Source organism: Mesoplodon bidens, assembly GCF_964165515.1.
Source record: "Mesoplodon bidens genome assembly, chromosome: 6".
NCBI classification, from domain to species: Eukaryota; Metazoa; Chordata; class Mammalia; order Artiodactyla; family Ziphiidae; genus Mesoplodon; species Mesoplodon bidens.
In genome coordinates, this window is record NC_138162.1 from 108,984,734 (window position 1) to 109,005,927 (window position 21,194).

Consider the following 21,194-nt stretch of genomic DNA (forward strand, 5'->3'; position numbering starts at 1 on the left):
GTAACCTCTGGGCCTAACTCTCCTCATCTGTAAAATGGGAATGATGAAAATAAATTAAATTAAATTAATAAATTTTAAAAATAAAAAAATTTTTAAATAAAATAAAATAAAAATGGGACTGACAGGGGCTTCCCTGGTGGCGCAGTGGTTGAGAGTCCGCCTGCCGATGCAGGGGACACGGGTTCGTGCCCTGGTCCGGGAAGATCCCACATGCCGCGGAGCGGCTGGGCCCGTGAGCCATGGCTGCTGAGCCTGCGCTTCCGGAGCCTGTGCTCCGCAACGGGAGAGGCCACAACAGTGAGAGGCCCGGGTACCGCAAAAAAAAAAAAAAAAAAAAAAAGGGACTGACAATAGTAACTCCTTCATGGGTTATTCAGGTAATCCGTGTAAGCAACTGGCTGGGTCCCTGATAATGTTGCCTGTTGTTATTATAAGCAAATGAGTGTGTATGCTTCGCCCTCAGGGCTATCACTTGTTTAACACCAAGGACAATGATAATCTTATCCTTTGTAGGGGGAGAGGGCAAAGGGATAGGCACACATTAAATCAGACAATGTACCATTTTATTCCTTATAAAATATATTTCATATTGTTGCTGTAAAAACATTACATTTCACATTTTTAAAAAAATTTTTTGACAGTAAAAATAATACTTGGAAGACAGCTGGGGGAAAAGGCGCCAATAAGACAAGTTCACAGATGGGATTTGTCTCCCTCTTCTCCTTTTTTTTTTTTTATTTGCCCCTGGTAAAGTCAGAACCTGGGAGGACCAGAAAGTAACAGGACAGATTTCTTCAAACAAATCAGTTTCCACATCCAAATTCATTATGTCCTCCAAGATGTCGAGCTGCGGGCCGACCGCAACATTGAGGACATCGCTCAGAATGCATTCTGAAATTACACAATTGCTTTCACAGCCGGCTTCGAAGTCAGATCGTTAAATCCAAGCCATTTTACTAGCACGTTGGCCCTTATGCTTTGCACCTGTGACCTCATTTGCCCACAGCTACTATTCGCCGGCCTCTCTCTGCACTGAATGCGCAAGCACGGGTGCAGATTTGGTATCATTAAGGCTGTTCAGAGCAGGCACCACAGACTCCAAAGGTACTTCCAGAAATATTCCGAATAAGGGAAACGTCCCTGGAATAGTTTCCCAAGACACCTGCTTTTGCCGATCCGTCCTGTTAGTTTCCAGTGCGCACCTGTGGCCTCTTACCTCCTATCAGATTCTGCCGCCCGGGTGGGCCGGGAAGGAGGGAGAGATACAGAGATGAAGAAAACAGGCGTGTTCGCGGGATCAGTTCACAAACCCCACCCCCCCACCCCCGAGAAGAGACGAATGGGACAACCCCAGGACAGACCACACGTCAAGAACCAACACGACAGCCACAGATGGGGCAGCGGGAGGAGGGCGGCCAGAGGCCACCGCCACCAGAAAGGAAGCAGGAGCAAATGCTGACGGGGAAAGCCGCACCAGAACAGTAAAGGAAAAAAAAAAAAGAAAAAAGGACCTCAGTTTTTAAACTGTTGCATCCATGTCTTCTCTCTTCCTTTTCTGCCCTGTGCACCAGTGACATAAGAAGCCTGCCTTACTCAGAGAAGATCTTTATATCCAGTTATATCTACACGGTCCAAACTGAGGGGGAAATGAAAACAGCTTTTCTAAAGGCGAGACCCAGCAAGAGCTCTGATTAAGAAGGGAAGGGAAGAGGCTGCTGGGCTGAGCCTCCCCCCACCCCCATCTCAGAAGCCCCTTCCCGCCTCGGGGAGGACCTGCAGATGCACAGGGTGGGAAGTGAGGAATCAGCACAGACACACCCTGCAGTAGCTTTTAATCAGGGAGCTTGAAAGGGCAGCAGGAAGAACCCAGGGCACCTCTTGCTGGCCTGGTTTCAAGCTTTACCAAGGGACAGAATTCCACATACTTTGTTGTGGCTTTTTTTTGACTAAATTATAAAAATATACCCCATCACCACCAAACACACTCATGCATGAGAGTGTCTTTCCCTTCTGTCACCAAACCCAGGTCAGTATCACCCTTCACAACATCACAGCCCTAGTCTCATGTTTGCAACACTCGGAAACCTGCACGTTTGCAGGTGTGTCTCGGACTGAAAGGCATCTGCACGGTTCCTGCTTCAGCAGCCAGAGGATCCCACCTGGACCAGGAGGACAGCCTCGCTCACAGCCAAGGGCTGGACGCCGCTGTGCAGGCCCCAGAGGGGTGGCCCGGTGGGATTCCCTGAGCCCCTGACCTCTGGGACGCAGGCCCTGAGGAGTCCCCAGACCCGTCCCGCTCAGAACAAAGGTGAGGCTTCGAGACAAAAACACGCCCTCCCCTCAGCCCAGCTCACCCAGCCTGGATCCGTCACTGGCTGGCACGGCGCGAAACCCCCCGCTTCTCCCTCCTCAACGAGAATAGCTTGGCTTATTTACCTCCCAAGCATCGCAGTCCGGGCTCCCTTCCATTCCTGAGGTCTCCAGAAGCGCCAGCAGCTGCTAGATCCACCCCGGTCCCCCTCACGTGACCTCCTCAGGATCCTAACTTGCTGCATCCTGCCGGCAGGCAGAAACGGCGCTCGGCAGGTATCTGGGAAGGTGATACCGTATCAAAGTGACCCTCCCCATCACACTGACTGGACCAACCAGAAGTCTCCTGCACTGACTGAAGAGTCCTGTCCTACTTGTCATCTCAGGAAGGAGACCAGATGGTCCCCAAAGGGGCAGGTGAGCCAGTGGACCCTTTGGGGACCACTCAACACCCTCTGGGGAAGCTGCCACCTACCTTTCAGTCTGTTCTCTCAGCCAGCCCAGCCCTGCGGCCTTGGAGGGACATGGGAAAATCCCTGGTGAAACCAGAGCCAAAGGGGAACCTATCTCAGGGCAAGGTCTCTCAGCCAAACAAAAGGGATCTTTAATCAGAAAGAGGCTTCTGAATACACCATAACAGAAAACAAAGTGTTTCCGGGGTGTCTTCCAGAGCTGGGGGGGAGTTGATTCACTCGGGGAACAGGGGAGAACTCTCACAAATACTATACCCTCTGGTCTCTCCTCAAGGATATATGAAAGAGTGATCAAGGTAGTGTTTAACTGCCACACCGCCCAACATGAATTCGTTTGAGCCCTTTGGCTCAGCTATTTGGGGACAGTCTTTACAAACCTACTACGAGTCTGGGCTTGGAGAAGAAGGCATACAATATCGGCTGGGCTGCAACTCAACGTCAGGGAACCCAGATTCAAACAGTCGTCACCAGGAAAATGGTTTTCCTTCGACTTCCATGGAAGCTGACTGGTGAGGACAAGGTCTCCCTTCTCTCAGATTCGGGCGGAGGAGGGCCGGCTGCACCTTACAAAGCCCACAGATTCCCCCCACTCTCCCACCCCAGCCTCGGCAGGCCCTGCTCTCTGAGTCATCAGCCAGAAATTTCTTTCTTTCTTTTTTTTTTAAAGAAAAGTAAATCCATCTTGCTTACAGTCCCTTCTGGAAGAGTGGAGAAAGCAAAGAATTCACCACCTCAGCAGGAAACAGAATGAGCTGTTCCTTCTTTCTTTACGTACAAACTAATCCCCTAGGGAGACGGGCTGGGGGGAGGGGAGTGGAATCAGTTCTTTGGTCTCTGGTTCGCTGCAGAATACCCTTGGTCAGTTTGGCTCTCTTCTATTTTAGGGGGGAAAAATATTTTCATTTTTTTTTTTTAATAAAACGTTCCCGTGAGGGAGGGAAAAACGTTTTAAGTATTAAACCTTGGCCAATAGAGCCCAAACTCCCAATGTCCACGCTTTAGCTTTTAGGTTTCTGCTGAGGGCTTAGGACGCGTCTGCCTTTGTCCTCTGGCCGTCGGGCAGGGCTGCTGGACAGTTCAGTCCAGGAAGCGCTGGCAGGCCTTCTTCCAGCGGCAGGCTGTGCACCACTGGTCCCGGTGCTCGATGCCGTACACCTTGCGACACTTCTTGGCCTCCCCGCGGGCTTTCCTGCAAGACGGAGCAACGAGGGGACAGTCATGCACTGGCTGGAGCGCAGCCGGGCCCGAGGCTGAGCCAGAAGCGGTGGTGGGAGGGGGTGGGAGCCACCGGGACGGGAGGACCAGCTGCCTCCCCACTGCACCCAGGGTGGTTCCCTGGGACCGACCCTGCGGACGAGGGTCGGGCGGGGACCGAAGCCAGAAGGGAGGCCACGGGAGCAGACGGTCTCACCTGGTGCTGCTCTGGGCCCGGGGTGAAGAAGTGACAATCAGGTGAGATTTCATGGCAGGTGGAGGCTGCTGGGGCTCGCTGAAGCTGAGAGACCGGCTCCGGACCTGGGCACGGTGGGGGGGTGGGAATGGGCCATGAGCACGAGGGCAGACGTGCAAGGCGAGAGGACCATCCCCAGGGACAGCCGGCCACACCCGCCTTGTGCCAGGAGGCCTTCTCTGGAAGGACATTCCAGGCAGAGGTGAGCAGGGACCAGCTAGGGAGGGGAGGTGGAGAGGGACGAGCCGGCCTGGAAAGCCACACGCCCGCTGGGAGTGGGGGCCACGGGCAGGGGGAGCCACTTGGCCTGGACACCTCGTGGACTGCTCCCTGCAGACCTGGATGGAGCCACCGTCTGTGGGACAACAGGAGGCACGGCCCTGCCTCAATGGCACCTCCAAGGCACGTTTTACAACGTGTGGTGCCTTCCCGCAGGAGATGCTTCAGACTGGAACCCAGCAAGCGCGGTTCAAAAGGACTTCCGATTTGTTTTAGTTCACAGGCAAGCCACCTAAAGCGCTGGTCCCCAGTGGCCTGCGGACCTCTGTTCCACCCGCACTGCCCACCCACAAGCTCCTCTCTCCTTTCTCACCCTCCCTCTTCCTCTCCAGCTTTCCCACGTTCTCTCCCTTCTCCTCTCAGCATTAAAACCTTACCAAGCACTCACAGACGCTCACGGCTAAATAGGGCACGGACCCCGCCTGGCCCCGTGATCTTCTTGGCAATCAACTTGCTTGATCTGGGTGCTCCTCTGCAGGTGCGCCCCTCCCACCTTCTACAGGAGCCTGTGACCCGCTGGGGGTGGGGGGGGCGAGCTGGGGGGCGAGGGCACACAGACCTTCGAGAAGCTGGGGCACAAGAGGCGTGCGCGGGGAGGCGACCTCCGGCACCGGGTCCCTGGAAGTGCTGATGGGCTCAGAGCTGGGCACACTCACCGGAGAGAGGGAGGAGGCCGTAGAGGGGGCAGCGGCCCAGCTAATACTGGTGTAGATGTGCGGTGAGACGGGGATCTGGAAGGACGGCAGGGCCTGCCGGAGATCAGAGAGCGTCAGCCAGGGCCGCAGCTCAGGAAGCTTTCGGGGCCCAGCCCTCCCCCCGTGACCTCACAGTCTGCAGCAGCAGGTGCATCTCGGACTAGGAAATTCTGGGACACCCCGAAATGCTCTTCCAAAGAGAAATATGAGAGTACCGACTCTTTGGGGTCGCCTGAGTCTCAGGCTCCAATCTTTTTTTGGAGCCCTTCTCTCGGAGCTGGTGTACACGCCAGCCTCATGACTTAATCATCTCTGCGGATTAACTTCTTGGCTGGATCACCCACCGAGAACATGCTCGAGGCAGTTTCCCCCAAGAAGTCCAAAAGCCTTCCGAGTGGGAGCTTCTGGGGCTGCGCTAAGGGTCTGGCGTCCCCAGGCAACCGCGTGGAAGCGGCACGTCCAGGTTGAGGGTTGTTTGTAAAAACAGCAGCCGCCCTCTCCAGGCCCCATCTCACAGAGTCGGCCGGCTGCCCGAAGGGCCACCTGAAGTTGGCCCAACATGAAATAGCTAAGCGGCCACTCATTCTAATGAGCAGGAGAGCTGGCTCATCTGTAAAGGCTTTCTGATGGAAAACACTGCTTTTTAATTACAAACTTGCAAATCAGCCTAGAGTCGGATAAAGCCAAGCTGTAGGCATACAAGGATTTTAAGAAAAACCGACACATGGCAAGCAGGGTGTTCAGTACCTACTACATGCAGTAAAGACCATCCTAATGCCACTCCCTCCATGACAGCTTTACCAACCCTGTAGGCAGAGTAGCTTGGTCTTTCCCATACCCACAACAATTTCTTATACCTCCAGTAAGATACTTTGATCACTTATTGTAATTAATCATAGTTACCCATTCATTTCTCTCTCCAGCTAAAGCATACACTTCACAAGGTCAGGAACTATGTCTTATTCTATCCGTAAAGCTTAGCCCGAGGCTTAGTAGGTATTCGAAAAACGGAGTGCCAGATTATTTCTTAACACAATTCTAGGAACTGGGGATTTGCTTTGGGAAACCCAACTACACTATTCTATCCCCTTTTATAGCCAGTGATGTACCATTTCCCCAGCCCAGATCCATCAGCCTGGTTACCCAGGGATTCATCCAGATTTCTCAAACCGCTCATGACAGCCACTGAGGTAGAACTCTGGAATCCCCATATTTATCGAGTGTGAAGTCATTTTTCTTTTCTTCTTTGTAGAAGTCAGAGATTAGTAATGCAGCCAAAGGACTCAGCCTTCAGCCGGGGTGGTCAGTGGCCTGTGATCAGGCTGACCAGTGACAGTCAGATGCTGAATGCCCTCACAGCCGCCAGACTGAGCTCCCAGCAGGTCCCCACCCTATACCTGGTATGCATGGTCGGCCTGAATGTGCCAGAAGGAGCCAGGAGCTGACTTGCTGAGAGCACCAGAGGGCAGGTAGGACTCCAGGCCAGGGTGATCTGGGCCTGAGGACTGGGCTTTGGGAGGAGGCGGAGGGAGAACGGCAAGGGGCGGGCTGGTCACGCTAGGGGTGGGAGCCGGGTCGACGGTGGAGCCACCAGCGGCAGTAGCTTCCTCCTTCATCTGCACCTCTGTGTAGTAGAAATCCTCCTCCCGCTTGAACTGGTCGGAGTCCACGGTGTCCCTGTGTGGAAGGGAGACGCACTGATGACCAGGGACACGCTGCCTTGGTCCAAACACAGGGGAGAGTGAGGCGTGAGGGGAGCACTTGCCCAGGGCCGCCTGGCGAGTCTGGGAGGAAGGCCAGCAGGACACCCGCTCCTGACGTGGGCTCACAGGGGATTACAGGCTGGCCCCCCAATGGGAATTGTTTTCCCTGTCACCGAAGTCTTCTCCTCCCACAAGATCTGACTCTGATCTCCGCCCTGGGTCCTCTCCGGGCCCCACCCACTCGCAGTTGCTCTCCTTCAGGGAAAGGGCTCTGAGTCAGTTTCCTTGGCCATAAGCTGCCCCAGCGCCAGGGGGTCAGTGCAAAGGGAGCCCTGGCTTCCCGAGGGGAAGCAACAAGCTCTCCCCAGTCGCCCTCTATCTGTCCAGAACTGAAACACCTTCCTGCCTACGGTGAGGTGAGGAGACACGACGGCAAGGTGGAGAGACCTCCCTTCCCATCAACAGCATCAACATCCACTACTGCAGGAGGGGCCTCCTTCCTGGCAAAGATCTCCTTCCAAGGGACTGTTTTGCAGGGCACGAGGCCAGGGACAGGTGGCATCCTCAGCCGGCCAGTTTCTTGGAGGCATTAGGGACTGTGGGTCTCGGGGAATCGGCAGGTGGAGGACGCCTGAACGGCACCCTCGGCAGAGGGGCCCCGGGCTCGTACCTACCCCAGGTGGAGGGCTTTGACGTGGCGCTTGATGCCCACGATGGAGCGCAGGACTTTGCCACAGTTGGGCCACAGGCACTTGTACATCACCTTCACCGAGTTCTGGGGGAAAGGAAGACGTGGTAAGGGGCACGTGTCCTCCCCTCCCAGCCTCACCCAGTGGGGGCTTTAGCTGCCTTCGAACAGAACCCAGCAGAAGGCCGAGGAAAGGGCTTCCCAGGGACCAGAGACACTGACAAGCAGGGGCACAGAGCCTGGACTCGGCAGCTGGTCCCGGGGGCCGGCATCGGCGCCTGGAGTGGGGATGGTTGGTGGGGAGGGAGGAAGGCCTGCCGGAGGCCTCTGCGGGAGAGCAGGAACGAAGGCAGGGCTGGGGCAGGGGTGAGAAGGCCAAGGACGTGGCGCTGGAGAGGAGGATCAGGCTCCTGGGAATGCCAGGAGGAGAGAGAAGCAGCAAAGGAAAGCCGAAATGGGATGGAGCCTGAGAAGGCCCAGGACCCGGGGCCCGTCCCCTCCACGGCTGAGCCCCGCGCTCACGCCGCGTACGTACCTTTCTTTTGCGGGGAGCTGGTTCATCCAACAGGAAGGCGTCCGGGTCGGTCTCAAATCCGTTATCAGTTTGGGGAGAGCCAAAGGCGTCCCCCAGATACTTGGGGCTGGCCTGGGGGTGGGGGGGCGAGGGGGTGGAGACGCCGCTGCTCCCGCTCCAGTGCCCGCTGGTGGTGCTACTGCCGCTGTCCGACACGTCGCCGCTCTCCTTCCACGGGTCACAGGCCGCGCGGGAAGCTGGGAAGAGACAAGACAGAGGATGCTCAGGGGCCCGTCCCGGGGTCCACTCCAGATTCTGCACGGACAGCCCAGGGCGGAGGCCAGGAAACTCTAGTTTGGAGTGTGGGTTCCCGCATCTAATTCCTGGCTCTGGCTTGCCTGGCTTTGCCACTCCAAGGGGGAAAAACAAAAAGACAACAAAATGTCGCCCCGCCCCCCAACAAGCCCCTCCCCTTTCTGAGCTTCAGTAAAAATGAGGAGTGGGTCCATTCATTGCAGCGCTGTCTGTGGGTGGCCCTGCTCTGCTGTAGTGGACACTTGCTGGCGACAGCCATGCCGATAATCTGACCGCCAGACACACGCTGCAACTGCATTTTGTGTGTGTGTGTCCCCCACTTTTCGAAAGTTTGCTTTACACCATTTCCCTTTGATGAAAGACCCACAGTCGGCCCTCCGAATCTGCAGTTTCCGCATCCGAGAATTCAACCAACCGTGGATTGAAAATATTCAGGAAGAAAAAATTCCAGAAAGTTCCCCAAAGCAAAACTTGAATTTGCCACACACCAATTAAACATTTAAATAGCAACATTTAAAAGGCATTTACATTGTATTTACAACTATTTACATTGTACGCATTTACATTGTTTTAGGTATTAAAAGTAATCTAGAGGTGATTTAAAGTATACAGGAGGATATGCGTAGGTTACATGCAAGTACTATGCCATTTTATACAAGGGACTTGAGCATCTATGGATTTTGGGATCCGCAGGGGTCCTGGACCAATCCTCCACAAATACCAAGTGACAGCCATACATTAGTATCTGTTTTCATTAACTAAAAGAAATCTGAGGAGGGTTTTCACTTTATGAAAAAAGGTGAAAATGGCGTTCGATGTTGGTTTTGCAGTGAGCTGGGACAGAGGCAGTGCACACCCCAAGCAGTAAGAGAGGCCCCGCTGAGCTCCTTCCTGGGAACCACACTCGGCCCCTCAGCACCCAGCGACCATAGCTTTGAACCGTGTCTGTGAGCATCCGTGCTTTATCTTGATTTATTCTGTGCATCTGTTAGCAAGATGTGTCCTAAGGTAACTGCTTCGCTTTGTACCATTTCAGCTTTCACAGAAATGTTCTACTTTCAGACAGCAGGGGAAACCTGTATTATTAATGGAAAGATAACCTAATTAAAATGTACTTGTCACTTTAAAGGCAGGGGGAGAGCGGGGAGAGGGGAGGGGCAGAGCCTCTCCTGCCTCCCTCCCAAGCACAGACAAGCGGGCTGGGTACCACTTGGGAAGCTTTCCCTGCAGCAGAGTAGGATGGAGAGGCCAGGTTAAGGGCTTGGTAACCAGGCTTTCTTGAAAAAATGCCTGTTTGATCATTTAAACCCAGGCAAGTGCATCAAAACCGGCGTGTGAAAAGAAACCATCCAGCTAGCGCTCGCAGCTGTCGGGAGGTGTAGCCTTTACCAGAGCCAGCTGTGGCCCAGGTGGCTCCTCTTTTATCCACAGGGAACACGCTTAGAGAAGGAAAGACAAGCTCTGAGAGCAGTTAAGACTCATCACAAGACGACAGGAGGCCCACACAGCCGACGTGGCCTAAACCCGCTGCCCTGCTCCCAGCAATGCGTCTGAACAGGAAGGTCACAGGTGAGTCATGTCAAATTTTCAGTTTTTAAGCTGCCTTTCTTCGGGCTGCTCTAGGCCCAACCCAGAGTCTTCCATGCCGAGACCATAAATCCATATTAATTTTTACTATAGGAGAAGCTGAAATGTTGATATGTGGAAATAGCAAGGAAAGGGGGGAAAACTGTGACACATGCAGGTATGGTGGCCTTGTCCCCAAAAGCTCCAACTCCCAACATGGGCAGCATTCCACGGAGCCTCCTCAGCCTGGATTCTGAGACTGTCTACCACATCCCCTGTGGCCAGGAGAAACATCCCGCTGCTTTTCTCTCATCCCACTCCATAGTCCAAACTGCTTCTAGGCTCATCTAGACGCCCAGCATTTCGTGTTTCCAACGCAGGCTCTCCTTAATTAAGTCTCACACGCTAGGAAAAGCCCATCCAGACAGAAGGGGACAGATGAACTCGGCCCTTCCTAAGTGTCACTGTCAAGTCTCAAAGCAATGACTTCCTGGAAACCAAGAGTTTACGACATCTACACGTGGGGCTAAAAATAGGGTAGCCCTTCAGGAAAGATCTCAGGAGCCGCCAGCAGGGCAAGGGTTCACACACGTCCACTCAAGAAACCTATCAGGGAGAGAAGGGCAAGGGAGCAGCAGTGCTACATCTAGCATCAGGACAGAAGAGAGCAGGTCACAAGGCAGGCCCGCCCCACAGCACAGCCGCCTTCCACCGAGGAACCATTCAAATGGCTCAACAGTGACACTGGCAAATTGGCACACAAGGAAAAATACAGAACAAAGCAAAAAGTGAATCTCATAAATTAACCTATACCTTGTGAGAGGAACATAAATCACTCTACCTTAGGTCGTAAGGTTTTCTAGGGCAGGGTCAACAGAGCATGAAAGCAAAGTGCTCCCCTGCAAACGCATGGTGAACTTCTGAGAAATCCTTGTAATTCCCTCTGCTCTCGACACGCCCATGCAGAGCCATCCTAACACTACAGAGACCAGAGGGAAAGGGTGGATTCTGCACAGAGTATCCACGATTAGAGCAAGGTTCTGGCTGCTGTGGAGACCTCACCTGGCAGAATACGTCAACATAATTAGCTGCCAAGGGGGCCTTATTTCTCCACTGACTTCAACGTAAGATCAGAAATATACTGGAACGTTCCTGGTGGTCCAGTGGTTCAGACTCCACCCTCCCAATGCAGGGGGCCCGGGTTCAATCCCTGGTCAGGGAACTAGATCCCACATGCCACAACTAAAGATCCTGCGAGCGGCAACTAAGATCCGGGGTAGCCAAATCAATCAATCCATCCACAAATTTTTTTTTTTAAAGATACTGTAATGGGAAAAAAAGTCTTTAATAGACAATGAAAAATGTTTATCAAAGGGGACTTAAGATATCATGGCATATTATCAGTTAAGATACGTATATACTGGTGTTGGGATGTGTGTATGAACATATGTAGATGGATTATACATACACACACACACACACACACACACACACACACAACCTAATGGGAATAGCAGTCAACGATTTTCTCTCCCTTTATGACACTTTCCTGGATCTTCCTCCTGTTGACCAACCTCCTGCATCTCCTAAACTCGTAGAGTTTCCTAAGGACTTAAGATTGACTCCTTTCCTCCCTGCGTTGCCTGTGTGGCCCCCAGGTGTTCACAGAGCAGGTGTGTGATGCTCTGCGTCAGACTGCAATAGCAGTAGGGAGATTATTTATGAGGGATGCTTATAAAGGCCACTTTCCTCCTGGTATGTGTTCAGAGCTGACTCCGTATTTTCCTATAAGCGTTTAAGAAGCTCGCAATTCAGTTAGGTCTCACCAATGAAAAAGTTATTCCCTGGGAGTAAGTCAGGCCAGCCTGATGACAAGTTTCCAAAAACACCCCTTCAGGTTCACTACCAGTCTTATCAAGCTACTGATATCCAGCAACCCCCCTTCCTCCCATATTACTCGTGATGTATTTTGGGGGTTGTGATAGAATTTTCTTTTAATTTATAAATTTGCTGTGAAGTCTTACTATCGATTTGTATTACGCAATTAGATTTATTTTAGACTTCAGCTCATTTGTTCCACACTAATTTACAAGGCTGAATCAGGCACTTGTAACGGGGGAGTGAATCGGCTGAGGCCACTAGGGGTCCATTTGGTAAGTTTCTACCTTTAGGACTCAGTGTTCCTCCACTGGCCATGTTCAGCCCCACAAGTGCCTCGCTCGCTTACTCCCATTGAAGAACTTACTCAAGTGGCCAGTGTGGCTCAGTCCCGTGCTCAATCATCTTCACAATGCACCAGGAAGCTTCTCCCCAGAGGAGGAAACTGAGGAAAAAGAATGGAAGCGGCTAACTCCGTGTCACTTAGCCACTCTGGGATGCCAGGGAGAAGAGACTCCAGAAACCCTGCTGCCAGGCCAGCGACTTAGGCAATTATCTGCCCAAAGCAGAAGAGGTCGGTCGTGGGCCTCTGCCGCACCCAGAACCCACCCGGGCCCCGTTCCTCACCAGAGAAGTTGGTCTCGACCCCAGGAGGACTCTGCACCACGGGGCTGCAGGATAGGGACGTCAGCACCATGGCTGCCATCATCTCGTCCATCTCCACTGCATCCGACTTCCTGGATTCAGACAGGTGAGAGCCAAAGGTTACTTCCCGACACAGCTGGTCATGTGAGCATCTTACATTCCTAGATTGTCCCCTCCACGCCTCGACTCCAATCAGTCAGTGTGTGCTCAAGTAATATTGTTAAATAAAGCATGCAGACCTCTCTTCATTCTTCATGAAAAAGACTCAATTCTGAGCTACACTGATATTATCAGTCAAGCCCCCGCAGAAGCAGGCTGGTCCCCATCCCACTGCTGACACCCAGAGGCAGTTCCACTCTCCCTTGAATTCCCTTCCTAACTCTAAGTCTGCAGCTTAAAATCAGGAATTTTATTTGGGGGAAGGGAAAATGAGTCCAAGCAATGAAATAAAGCATGGGCATAAAAGACAGCCAGCTAGAATTCAAAATCACCAAAATTACCTTCCTTTCCTCGTTTTATATTTAAATTTAAGAGGGAACAATTACACTAACCAATTCCTTCCCCTCCCCGCAAGATTAATGATGAGGTATTGTGATAGCTTCTGAATGTGAACAGAACCTGGTACATAAGCCAATGAGCAAAAAACCCAGAAATACTAAAATAAATCTTCCAGTGCAAATCTCAGTGCTTTATACAGCAGAGTTCTATAAAATTTTACACATAATTTTTTTAATCCATATAAAGTTACATTATTTGGAAATAAAATTAAAGCTATCTATAAGTTAATGCTAAAGTATGAAAAGTCCATCTGAAATAAATTTCTAGGTGGCTCCTCTATTTCAAAGGACTGTATTATACAATTCATTCTTTACAGTTCAGATCCACTAAAATATATGACTGGGCTTGAAGCAGCTAAACGAAAACTAGTAATGTATTAAATGTGTCAGCATCCCCCTTTTTATATGATTATTTGTATTTTTATTTCCACAGAATGGAAAGACAAATTCTTTGCCAGTATTCCATTGAATTGACAATCACAAATGTTGTTGCTCTGGTCTGGTCTCAAGACATGGGGTGTACTGTCAATAACAATAATACTCACAGACAAACACAGATGGGGCAGGGGGCAGGGCTCAACTGCTTACACATCCGTATATAAGGATCTCACTGGCAGGGGCTTCCCTGGGGCTTCCCTGGTGGCGCAGTGGTTAATGAATCCACCTGCCAATGCAGGGGACACCGGTTCGAGCCCTGGTCCGGGAAGATCCCACACGTCACGGAGCAACTAAGCCCCTGCGCCACAACTACTGAGCCGGCACTCTAGAGCCCGCGAGCCACAGCTACTGAGCCCGCGTGCCACAACTACTGAAGCCCACATGCCTAGAGCCCGTGCTCCGCAACAAGAGAAGCCACCGCAATAAGAAGCCCGCGCACCGCAACAGAGTAGCGCCTACTCGCCGCAACTAGAGAAAGCCTGCACGCAGCAACGAAGACCCGACACAGTGAAAAATAATAAATAAAAATAAATAAATTTATTTTTAAAGAAAAGAAAAGAATCTCATTGGCAGATTTTCTCTTTTAATCTTAAAATATCAATGTGCATAAAGTATATAACATAGAAATTAGAATATACATATTCTCAGGGAAAAAAATCATGTCATAAAATTCTAAAGCAGGGACTTCCCTGGCGGGTCCAGTGGTTAAGACCGCGCTTCCACTGCAGGGGGCATGGGTTCAATCCCTGGTCGGGAGCTAAGATCCTGCATACTGTGCAGTGTGGCCAGAAAAGTAAAAATAATTTTTAAAAAAATTCTAAAGCAAAGTAAGCGTCCTTCATTCAGCATCGATCGTTTTAAATATCTAGCCAGGGCTCTGCAATCTCTAGACTGAGCCTTTCCGCCTGTTTTAGCCTGGCTCGCAAGCTAAGAATGGCTTAACAATTTTTAAATGGTTTTAAAAATCGAAAGAAGAATATTCCTTCTTGACATGACACATGGAAATGACATGAAATTGAAATCTGAGTGTCCGTAAGTAAGGTTTTATTGGGGCACAACACGCCCGCCTGTTTACATACTATCTGTGGCTGATTTCACGTGACCACAGCCAAGCAAAGCAGCTGTGACAGAGACCATTTGGCCCACAAAGCCTACGTTATTTACTCTCTGGCCCATTCTGAACACGTTTGCTGACTCCTGATCTAAGCCATTTTTTTCTCCCTCATCATGAAAAACTAAGACCTAATTTTAGTGTGAGCATGAAAGGGGAAAAAAATAGCCCTTAGCCAGACAAACCTATATCACCCATAATAGAGTTACAGGGAAAAAAAGACGCCCTTCTGGGTCTTTTCAAAAGGATGCCCTCTCACTGTATCCCATTTGTCCGATATCTTGACTACTAGACACCTGGTAGTTCCACATTCCTTCCCCAACACAAGGCATCCCAAAACCCCATACCTCACCACTCATGTGTCTTTCAGAGCCCAGGTTCTGTCACACAAACCTCTTTGGGACATCAATGTTCCTGGAGACAGGCCTGTAGGCTGGCGCCTGGGTTCCCTGCTCGGGAGGTGGCACCTGGGGGACGGGGCTCTGCAGCTCGGCCGGCCACACCTCCTCCGCTTTGCAGCAGATTTGTAACTTCTGGTCCAACAGCCAGACAGTCACCTTATCGTCTGCCCAACTATGCCGCTCCACCAGTCCTGTACACTCTTGACCCCCATACCACACACAAACCTGGGGAAAGAAAAACAGCAACCAGTGGTCAGCACTTGGGAGTTCTCACTCCATATGTCCCAAGTTCTGGGAGCCAGGAGCCGTATGCCACAAACTGCATTCTCTGACTCATCTTTAATTCAAGCAGATGCTCCCAGGTACCTGCTTCCCACCTGAACACCCAGACTAGCCACAGTGGATTGGTTCTTCCCAAAACAAATCCTTATAAATTCTCTAGATGGAGAGAGCAAATGTGTCAGTTACTGGGATTTTTTTTTTTTTAACTTGGAGTCTATATGCAATTAAAGTTAAGTTGTTATCATCTTAAAATAGACTGTTATAACTACAGGATGTTTTCTGTAAGCCTCATGGTAACCACAAAGAAAAAAACCTCTAGGAGATACACAAAAGATAAAGAAACCAATGCACAGGACTCCAAAAAAAAAAAAAATCAACAAATCACACACAAAAAAGAGAGCAAGAGAAGAAGAAAGAAACAAAGGAATTACAAACCAGTCAGAAAACAGTTAACAAGATAGCAATACCAAGTCCTTACCTATCACTAATTACTTTACATGTAAACTGATTAAATTCTCAAATCAAATGAATTTGGAATCTGTGTCCCTCCCTCCTGATTTCTTGCCCTGACTAGCCTCTGAAGTCCTATATATCTGCTGGTCCCCAACTATTGCCTTGAATTGCTCACACCCTGCATTTTTCCCTTCAGAGAATCCTGAGTCTACCTGGGAGCAAGACGGTAGTGGTGAAGAAGTAGGCTGACTGCTTTCAAGGGTGCCTAGCAGTTGCCAGGTGGCCTCACCTCATGGGAAGAGATGTCTGGACAACACAAGCCTTGAAACAGAGGCAGAAAGCAGGGCCTCTATTATCAGCTCTTGAGAAGGCAATGAAGGAGAAGCCCATGCATCTGGATCTAGTGACAACATCAGGCACAGGTGATGCCTGAGCCCTGCCACAGGGGAGGAAACACTGGAAAAGGGACTCCAAGTGGCATTCCAACTAAACAAACACCTTCATCTCTTGAAAACATCTAAAGGTAATTCAAAGATGCAATCTTATCTGTCTCCTGTAAGCCTGAGATTCTTTCCCTTGTTTTTGTAAAGTTGCAAACTGAGACAGATTAAGGGAAACAGCTCTGGCCACTCTCTGAACTGAGGTTCTGAACAGGCCTGAGCCCAGAACTGTCGTGGAGGAGCCCTGGGTCTGCTCATTCCCTTGGGAAGCCTGCTGCCCAGGGGCTCATATGGCTGCAGGGAAAAGCTCTGTGCTAAAGCTCTGTGCTAAAGCCCGTGCCCAGAGAGTTTCACTCAGGGCACCACTGGGCCGCCAGACGCAAGCCTGGAGAGATCGGACATTTGTCCACTCGGGGATCCACCTACCTTCTGCCCGGGCTGAAAGGCCACCTGTTGGAGGCCTGAGGTGCCTGGAGCCTTGAGGAGTTCCTTGGGCTGTTCCTGGCAGGACGTGTCCTTAGAGGCAAGGAAGGGCTGGGGAGCCGCCCCCTCAAGCAGCTCTGCCTGAGGCTCCAAGGGTGGGGCAGCACCGGGTGGCCCCAACACCCGGGCGCCCAGGAGGGACCTCTTGCCAAGGCGCCGGGACAGAACGCTGGCCATGCTGCTGCCTTTCCTGGGAGGCAAAGGGGGTACAGAGTCCTTTATCCCGTATCTGGAGGCATCAGGAAGCCCTACACACAGCCGGAACCCGTGAGTGTCCGTTAAAAAGGATGAAACATTTTAAATAACTTTTACAACTTTTTTCTTTTTACAAAAGTAATACCTGTTACTAGTAGGACATTTAGAATGCATTGATAAGCACAAAGAAAAACAAATCCCTCAAGAAGCAGCCTCCCACAGATACCCATGTTTCCTATACAGCATTCCAAGCTTTCTTCTACACATAGATTTATATATTTCTATTTCTACAAAAATGGGATCATGGTTTGGTAAACTGAATTTACACTTATGCTGTGTGGGTTATACTGTATCATTAAATGTTATTCTACAATGATACTTTTATAAGTCACACATTGTTTTCTTAGGTGGATGCATCACTGCAAATTTAACAAATTCCTTATTCTTCTTCCGGAGGGCTGTACCCAGGGTTGTGTTGCTGAAACTGCTCTGCCCACAGGGAGCATCTCAGCACACACACCAACGTCCGCTTCCTGGGTCAGGATGTTATTACAACAGCACTAAGTCAGAGCGGGAGGGGGTCTGTCAGACACTCAGATTCTCAAGCTCAGCTGGCTTCAAAGTTGCCAACAGCCACAGAAGTGAGCCGTGCTAACTATCCTTGTTTTCCACTTGAGGGAACTAATGTGGGGAGCCTAAGCGACTTATTCCTGGCGGTACAGGTAGTTGGTGTCAGAACCTGAACGAGATCTGGTCTCCTGACTCCAAACCCAGGTCTTCTCAGCGCCTCCCAATTGCCTGCACCCTGCCCCCAACAGGCTCCAGGCTTAGGCCACTTGAGCATTCAGGGCTGACGGAAACGCAGGACCACAGCCCTGACACGGACCAAGAACCATTCCAGGCCTCTGCACGGTCACCCCACGATGGACAGGAGCTGCTCTGGAAACCGTACACATCATTTCTGCGTGCTCAGAGGTATCAGCTCACCCCCACACATCATACTCCAGAAAGCAGGGCACTGGGGAGCGCTGTCCTCTGCATTTTATAGGGAAGAAGAGTTAGGAAGGAGACACCACCAGAAAGCCTGGTGTGATGCTCCTTTAGTCAAAATCCTCCTGCCTGAGAGGCGGGGTTCTAACCAGCGGGCACTCTCTAAGCCCCAGGGCAGGGTGGGGGGACACCCCTTGACCTTCAGGTGCCTACACCATTCCAGAAAGGAGGAAGTCAATCTTATGGGACCTCAGAGATTCAAAACAGTCAACGTGCTTGCTCTTGGGAAATCCCACCCCTGATCCACAGCCTCCCAGCTAAGCAGGATGCAGGGAAAACACAGTAGATCTGCCTCAGGCTGCACTGTGGACCCCACTCAGAGCCTGTTTCCTCATCTGTAAGTCACAATGCTAATACTCCCCTTATCAACCTTCAAGGAGCAATGAGAACGTTCCAGTAGAAGCCCTCTGGACACAGGCTTCTAAATAATTCCGTATTAGACTAACCTTTCATGTTCTTAAAAAGATGATGAATAATCCCTCCCCCCCCCTTAGGTAATAAGGTGCACCCCCCAGGTTATTTGGACAGCTCACCTCTTAACACCTCATTTATGTGTAGACATTGTATTCACACCTAACACTGAAGAGCATTTCCTATGTGCTAGACTCTAAGTGCAGGTACTGGCATTCTCTCATTCCACAGGTACCATTAGTATCCATCCTTATTCTGTTCTCAAAAAAAACAAAGACCCAGAGAGATGAAAAGACTTGACCAAGGTCAGGGTAAAAGGCCAAATCAGGGCCCCTCAGGACCTACTGACTTCAAAGTCTGTGTTTTTTTAGGACGACACCATGCTCCCCCTCCTCTTCCCAGATACCCTCTGCCTGGGGCCCATGACCTATGGCCTCTGCTTCCCTATTCTCACCTCCTTGGACTCCACTGACTTCCATCTCTGCTGTCCATGTCATGACCCGGGTCACAAGGTACTGCCCAGCACCAGAGGGTCAAGCTCTGTGCTCACAAGCCCAGGCACACCCTCCTTCCTGGTTCCCTCCCCCCGTCCTCAGGCTACTGGTTACCCTTGTCAGCAGCTTCATTCCCACCAACGCCTCTCCAAGAGCTGACTTCCACTGGTCACCCAACAACAGGTCAGAACTCTGCAGTCCCTTCACCCCCAGAAACCAGAATCCCTCGCATCCGCACAGGGCTCGAGGGGTGGATCGCTACCGGGGGGCGGGGGGACACAGCTGCTCCCGGGTCTGCTGGCGGAAGGGAAAGAATCAGACCTGGCACCCTGCGAACTCACGCTGCCCCTTCCCCAGAGCGCTGGGAGCTCCTCAGCCACCCTGCGGCTCATTCCCCCTGGGAGCCCCAGCACACTCCGAATCTCTGCTGCCCCGGGTCCTCTGTTGCCTGGTAACTCACTTCTCCAGTCAGTGTTTAGTCGAGGAACTGATTTGTACAGAGCATATCCCCGGGGCTGTGGCAGGTGTAAAATACTAGGATTTTCACGGACTCAATACCAACACTATTTCCCTACCTGGAATGTCCATGAGGCTAACTCCACCCCTGTCTATTAAGCTTGGCATTTCCAGAGACTGTTCCAGCAGCCTTTCTCTTCCCTCCCACCCCTCTGCCCCTGGCCGCACCCATGCCAGGAGAAAACTGCACCACAGCTACAGGTTCAAACTTTCTTTGAATAGTTCCATAAACCTTCTTTACTTTTCACCCTTGTCCAGAAGTACCTCGGGGCTTCGTTTGGGTCCCATGCCATCTTCACGTCTCCCGATTCCTGGCCTCCTTCCCAAAACCATCCCAGCAAAGTATGCTCAGCACACATCTCCACAATAACAAAATGTGAAGGGTAAAAATAAGCTTAAAAGATAAGAATAAAGTGGCAAATACAGAGGAAAAGGGTTTGGCACATTTTTATCAGTGTTTTACTCAGAGCTTCAAGGGCTAGAATCAGAGAGTATGCTATCTCCACCATGAATTCCCTAGAAAGCAAAGAGATAAGAAAAAGGTCGAAATCACAGCATCCTACAGAGTTCCTCTCTAGGTGTCTGGTGACTTTATATTTAGTAACACTCTATTGGAAAGCTTTACTATGTATGTCATCAAAAGGAATAAAAAATAAGGAGTAAATTCTTTACCACTACCAAAAAAAATGTCCAAGCTGATTTGGTGCTAATTTGGTTTTAAAAACTCAGTCACCTACCACCATCCTCGAAGCCTCAAGCCAGAAACAAGAACCTCAAACCCTCAGTTTAATGTCGCTGAGCTAGAAGTGAAGCCACAGTGCCACTTAGAGACATCAGATGGCAGCATCCATCCAGAGAAAGAAACAATCCTGCTCTTGACCCAAAAAAAAAAAAAAAGAAAAAAGAAAAAAACACAGTGGCCACCCCCACTTTCCACAGCAGGAAGTTTGAGGTTTCTACCACTGAAATGAAGAAAGGGTAGTATTTCCAAAATTCCTGGGCTTCCAGACGGAGCCTGAAATATTTGGCTAACAGACTCTGACGATGTTTTTGTTAAGTCTTTTTTTTTTTTTTTTAATGTAAAGAACGCATTTTACTTGGTTTGTGAGGCTGCACCTTCCAAAGCCTGCTGGATTTGCACAGTTGGTGAACCTGCCCACTTCCGGCTTCTTCCCACATGCATTCTCGGGCCTTTCACCTTTAACTGGCCTGAATTCCACCCTGAAATACCTTTTATTATTTGTTTTATTTATAGTGCGCCCAAATCTTAATTTTTAAAAGCAGAAGAGAAAGAAGGAAGGGAAACTGCTTTTATTAAATGCCTAATAGCACCAGCTTTCACAAATTGTATCTAATTTAATCCTCAGAGTGACTTAAGATACGGTCTTTTATGTCTGATGAGGAAACTGAGCCACTGAGAGGTTAGGTTGCCAAGGCTACACAACCAGGAAAGGCAGCCACTAGGGACTGAACTCATGTCTATCTGGTGTCAAAGGGCATGATCCTACCGTTATTCCAGTAGGTGTGAGATCTCTCAAAATAAAACACTCAAGTTGCTTTTCATCTACATGGTATTTTTTTCCCCCTATGTCAGCGAACCTCTACAGGAAAAAAAAAAAAAAAAAGCAAAAGCAAAACAAACAAACAAAAAACCAGCTCCCAATCCTGCAAGTCTCCTTGTGTGCTTTTTCTTTCCTTGAAAACCCATTCTCCACTTGCATCTTAACCTCCCACCTACAAAATAAAGGCCAATGCTTTCCTCCAACCTTGTTCAACAGTCCAGGTCACTGTTAATCATTTAGCGGTTTGGGAAGACCTTTATACACAATATTGCCCTCTGAGAGGGT

At 50.4% G+C, this 21,194-nt stretch overlaps 1 protein-coding gene across 3 annotated transcripts in view; it reads right to left on the bottom strand.

Moving 5' to 3' along the window:
• Positions 1 to 546: 546 nt before the first annotated feature.
• The window catches only part of ZNF395 (zinc finger protein 395), a 39,443-nt gene continuing 18,795 nt past the window's right edge, over positions 547 to 21,194 (bottom strand). For all 3 annotated transcript variants that reach the window (XM_081237511.1, XM_081237512.1, XM_081237513.1), the window contains exons 2-10: positions 16,625 to 16,871; positions 15,016 to 15,248; positions 12,499 to 12,608; positions 8,134 to 8,369; positions 7,585 to 7,685; positions 6,605 to 6,884; positions 5,169 to 5,261; positions 4,195 to 4,298; positions 547 to 3,972 (exon numbers count right to left, since the gene is read on the bottom strand). In XM_081237511.1, the coding sequence (XP_081093637.1) occupies positions 3,861 to 3,972; positions 4,195 to 4,298; positions 5,169 to 5,261; positions 6,605 to 6,884; positions 7,585 to 7,685; positions 8,134 to 8,369; positions 12,499 to 12,608; positions 15,016 to 15,248; positions 16,625 to 16,871 (1,516 nt within the window). In that variant the 3' untranslated portion in view covers positions 547 to 3,860. The remainder of the gene's footprint in view (positions 3,973 to 4,194; positions 4,299 to 5,168; positions 5,262 to 6,604; positions 6,885 to 7,584; positions 7,686 to 8,133; positions 8,370 to 12,498; positions 12,609 to 15,015; positions 15,249 to 16,624; positions 16,872 to 21,194) is intronic.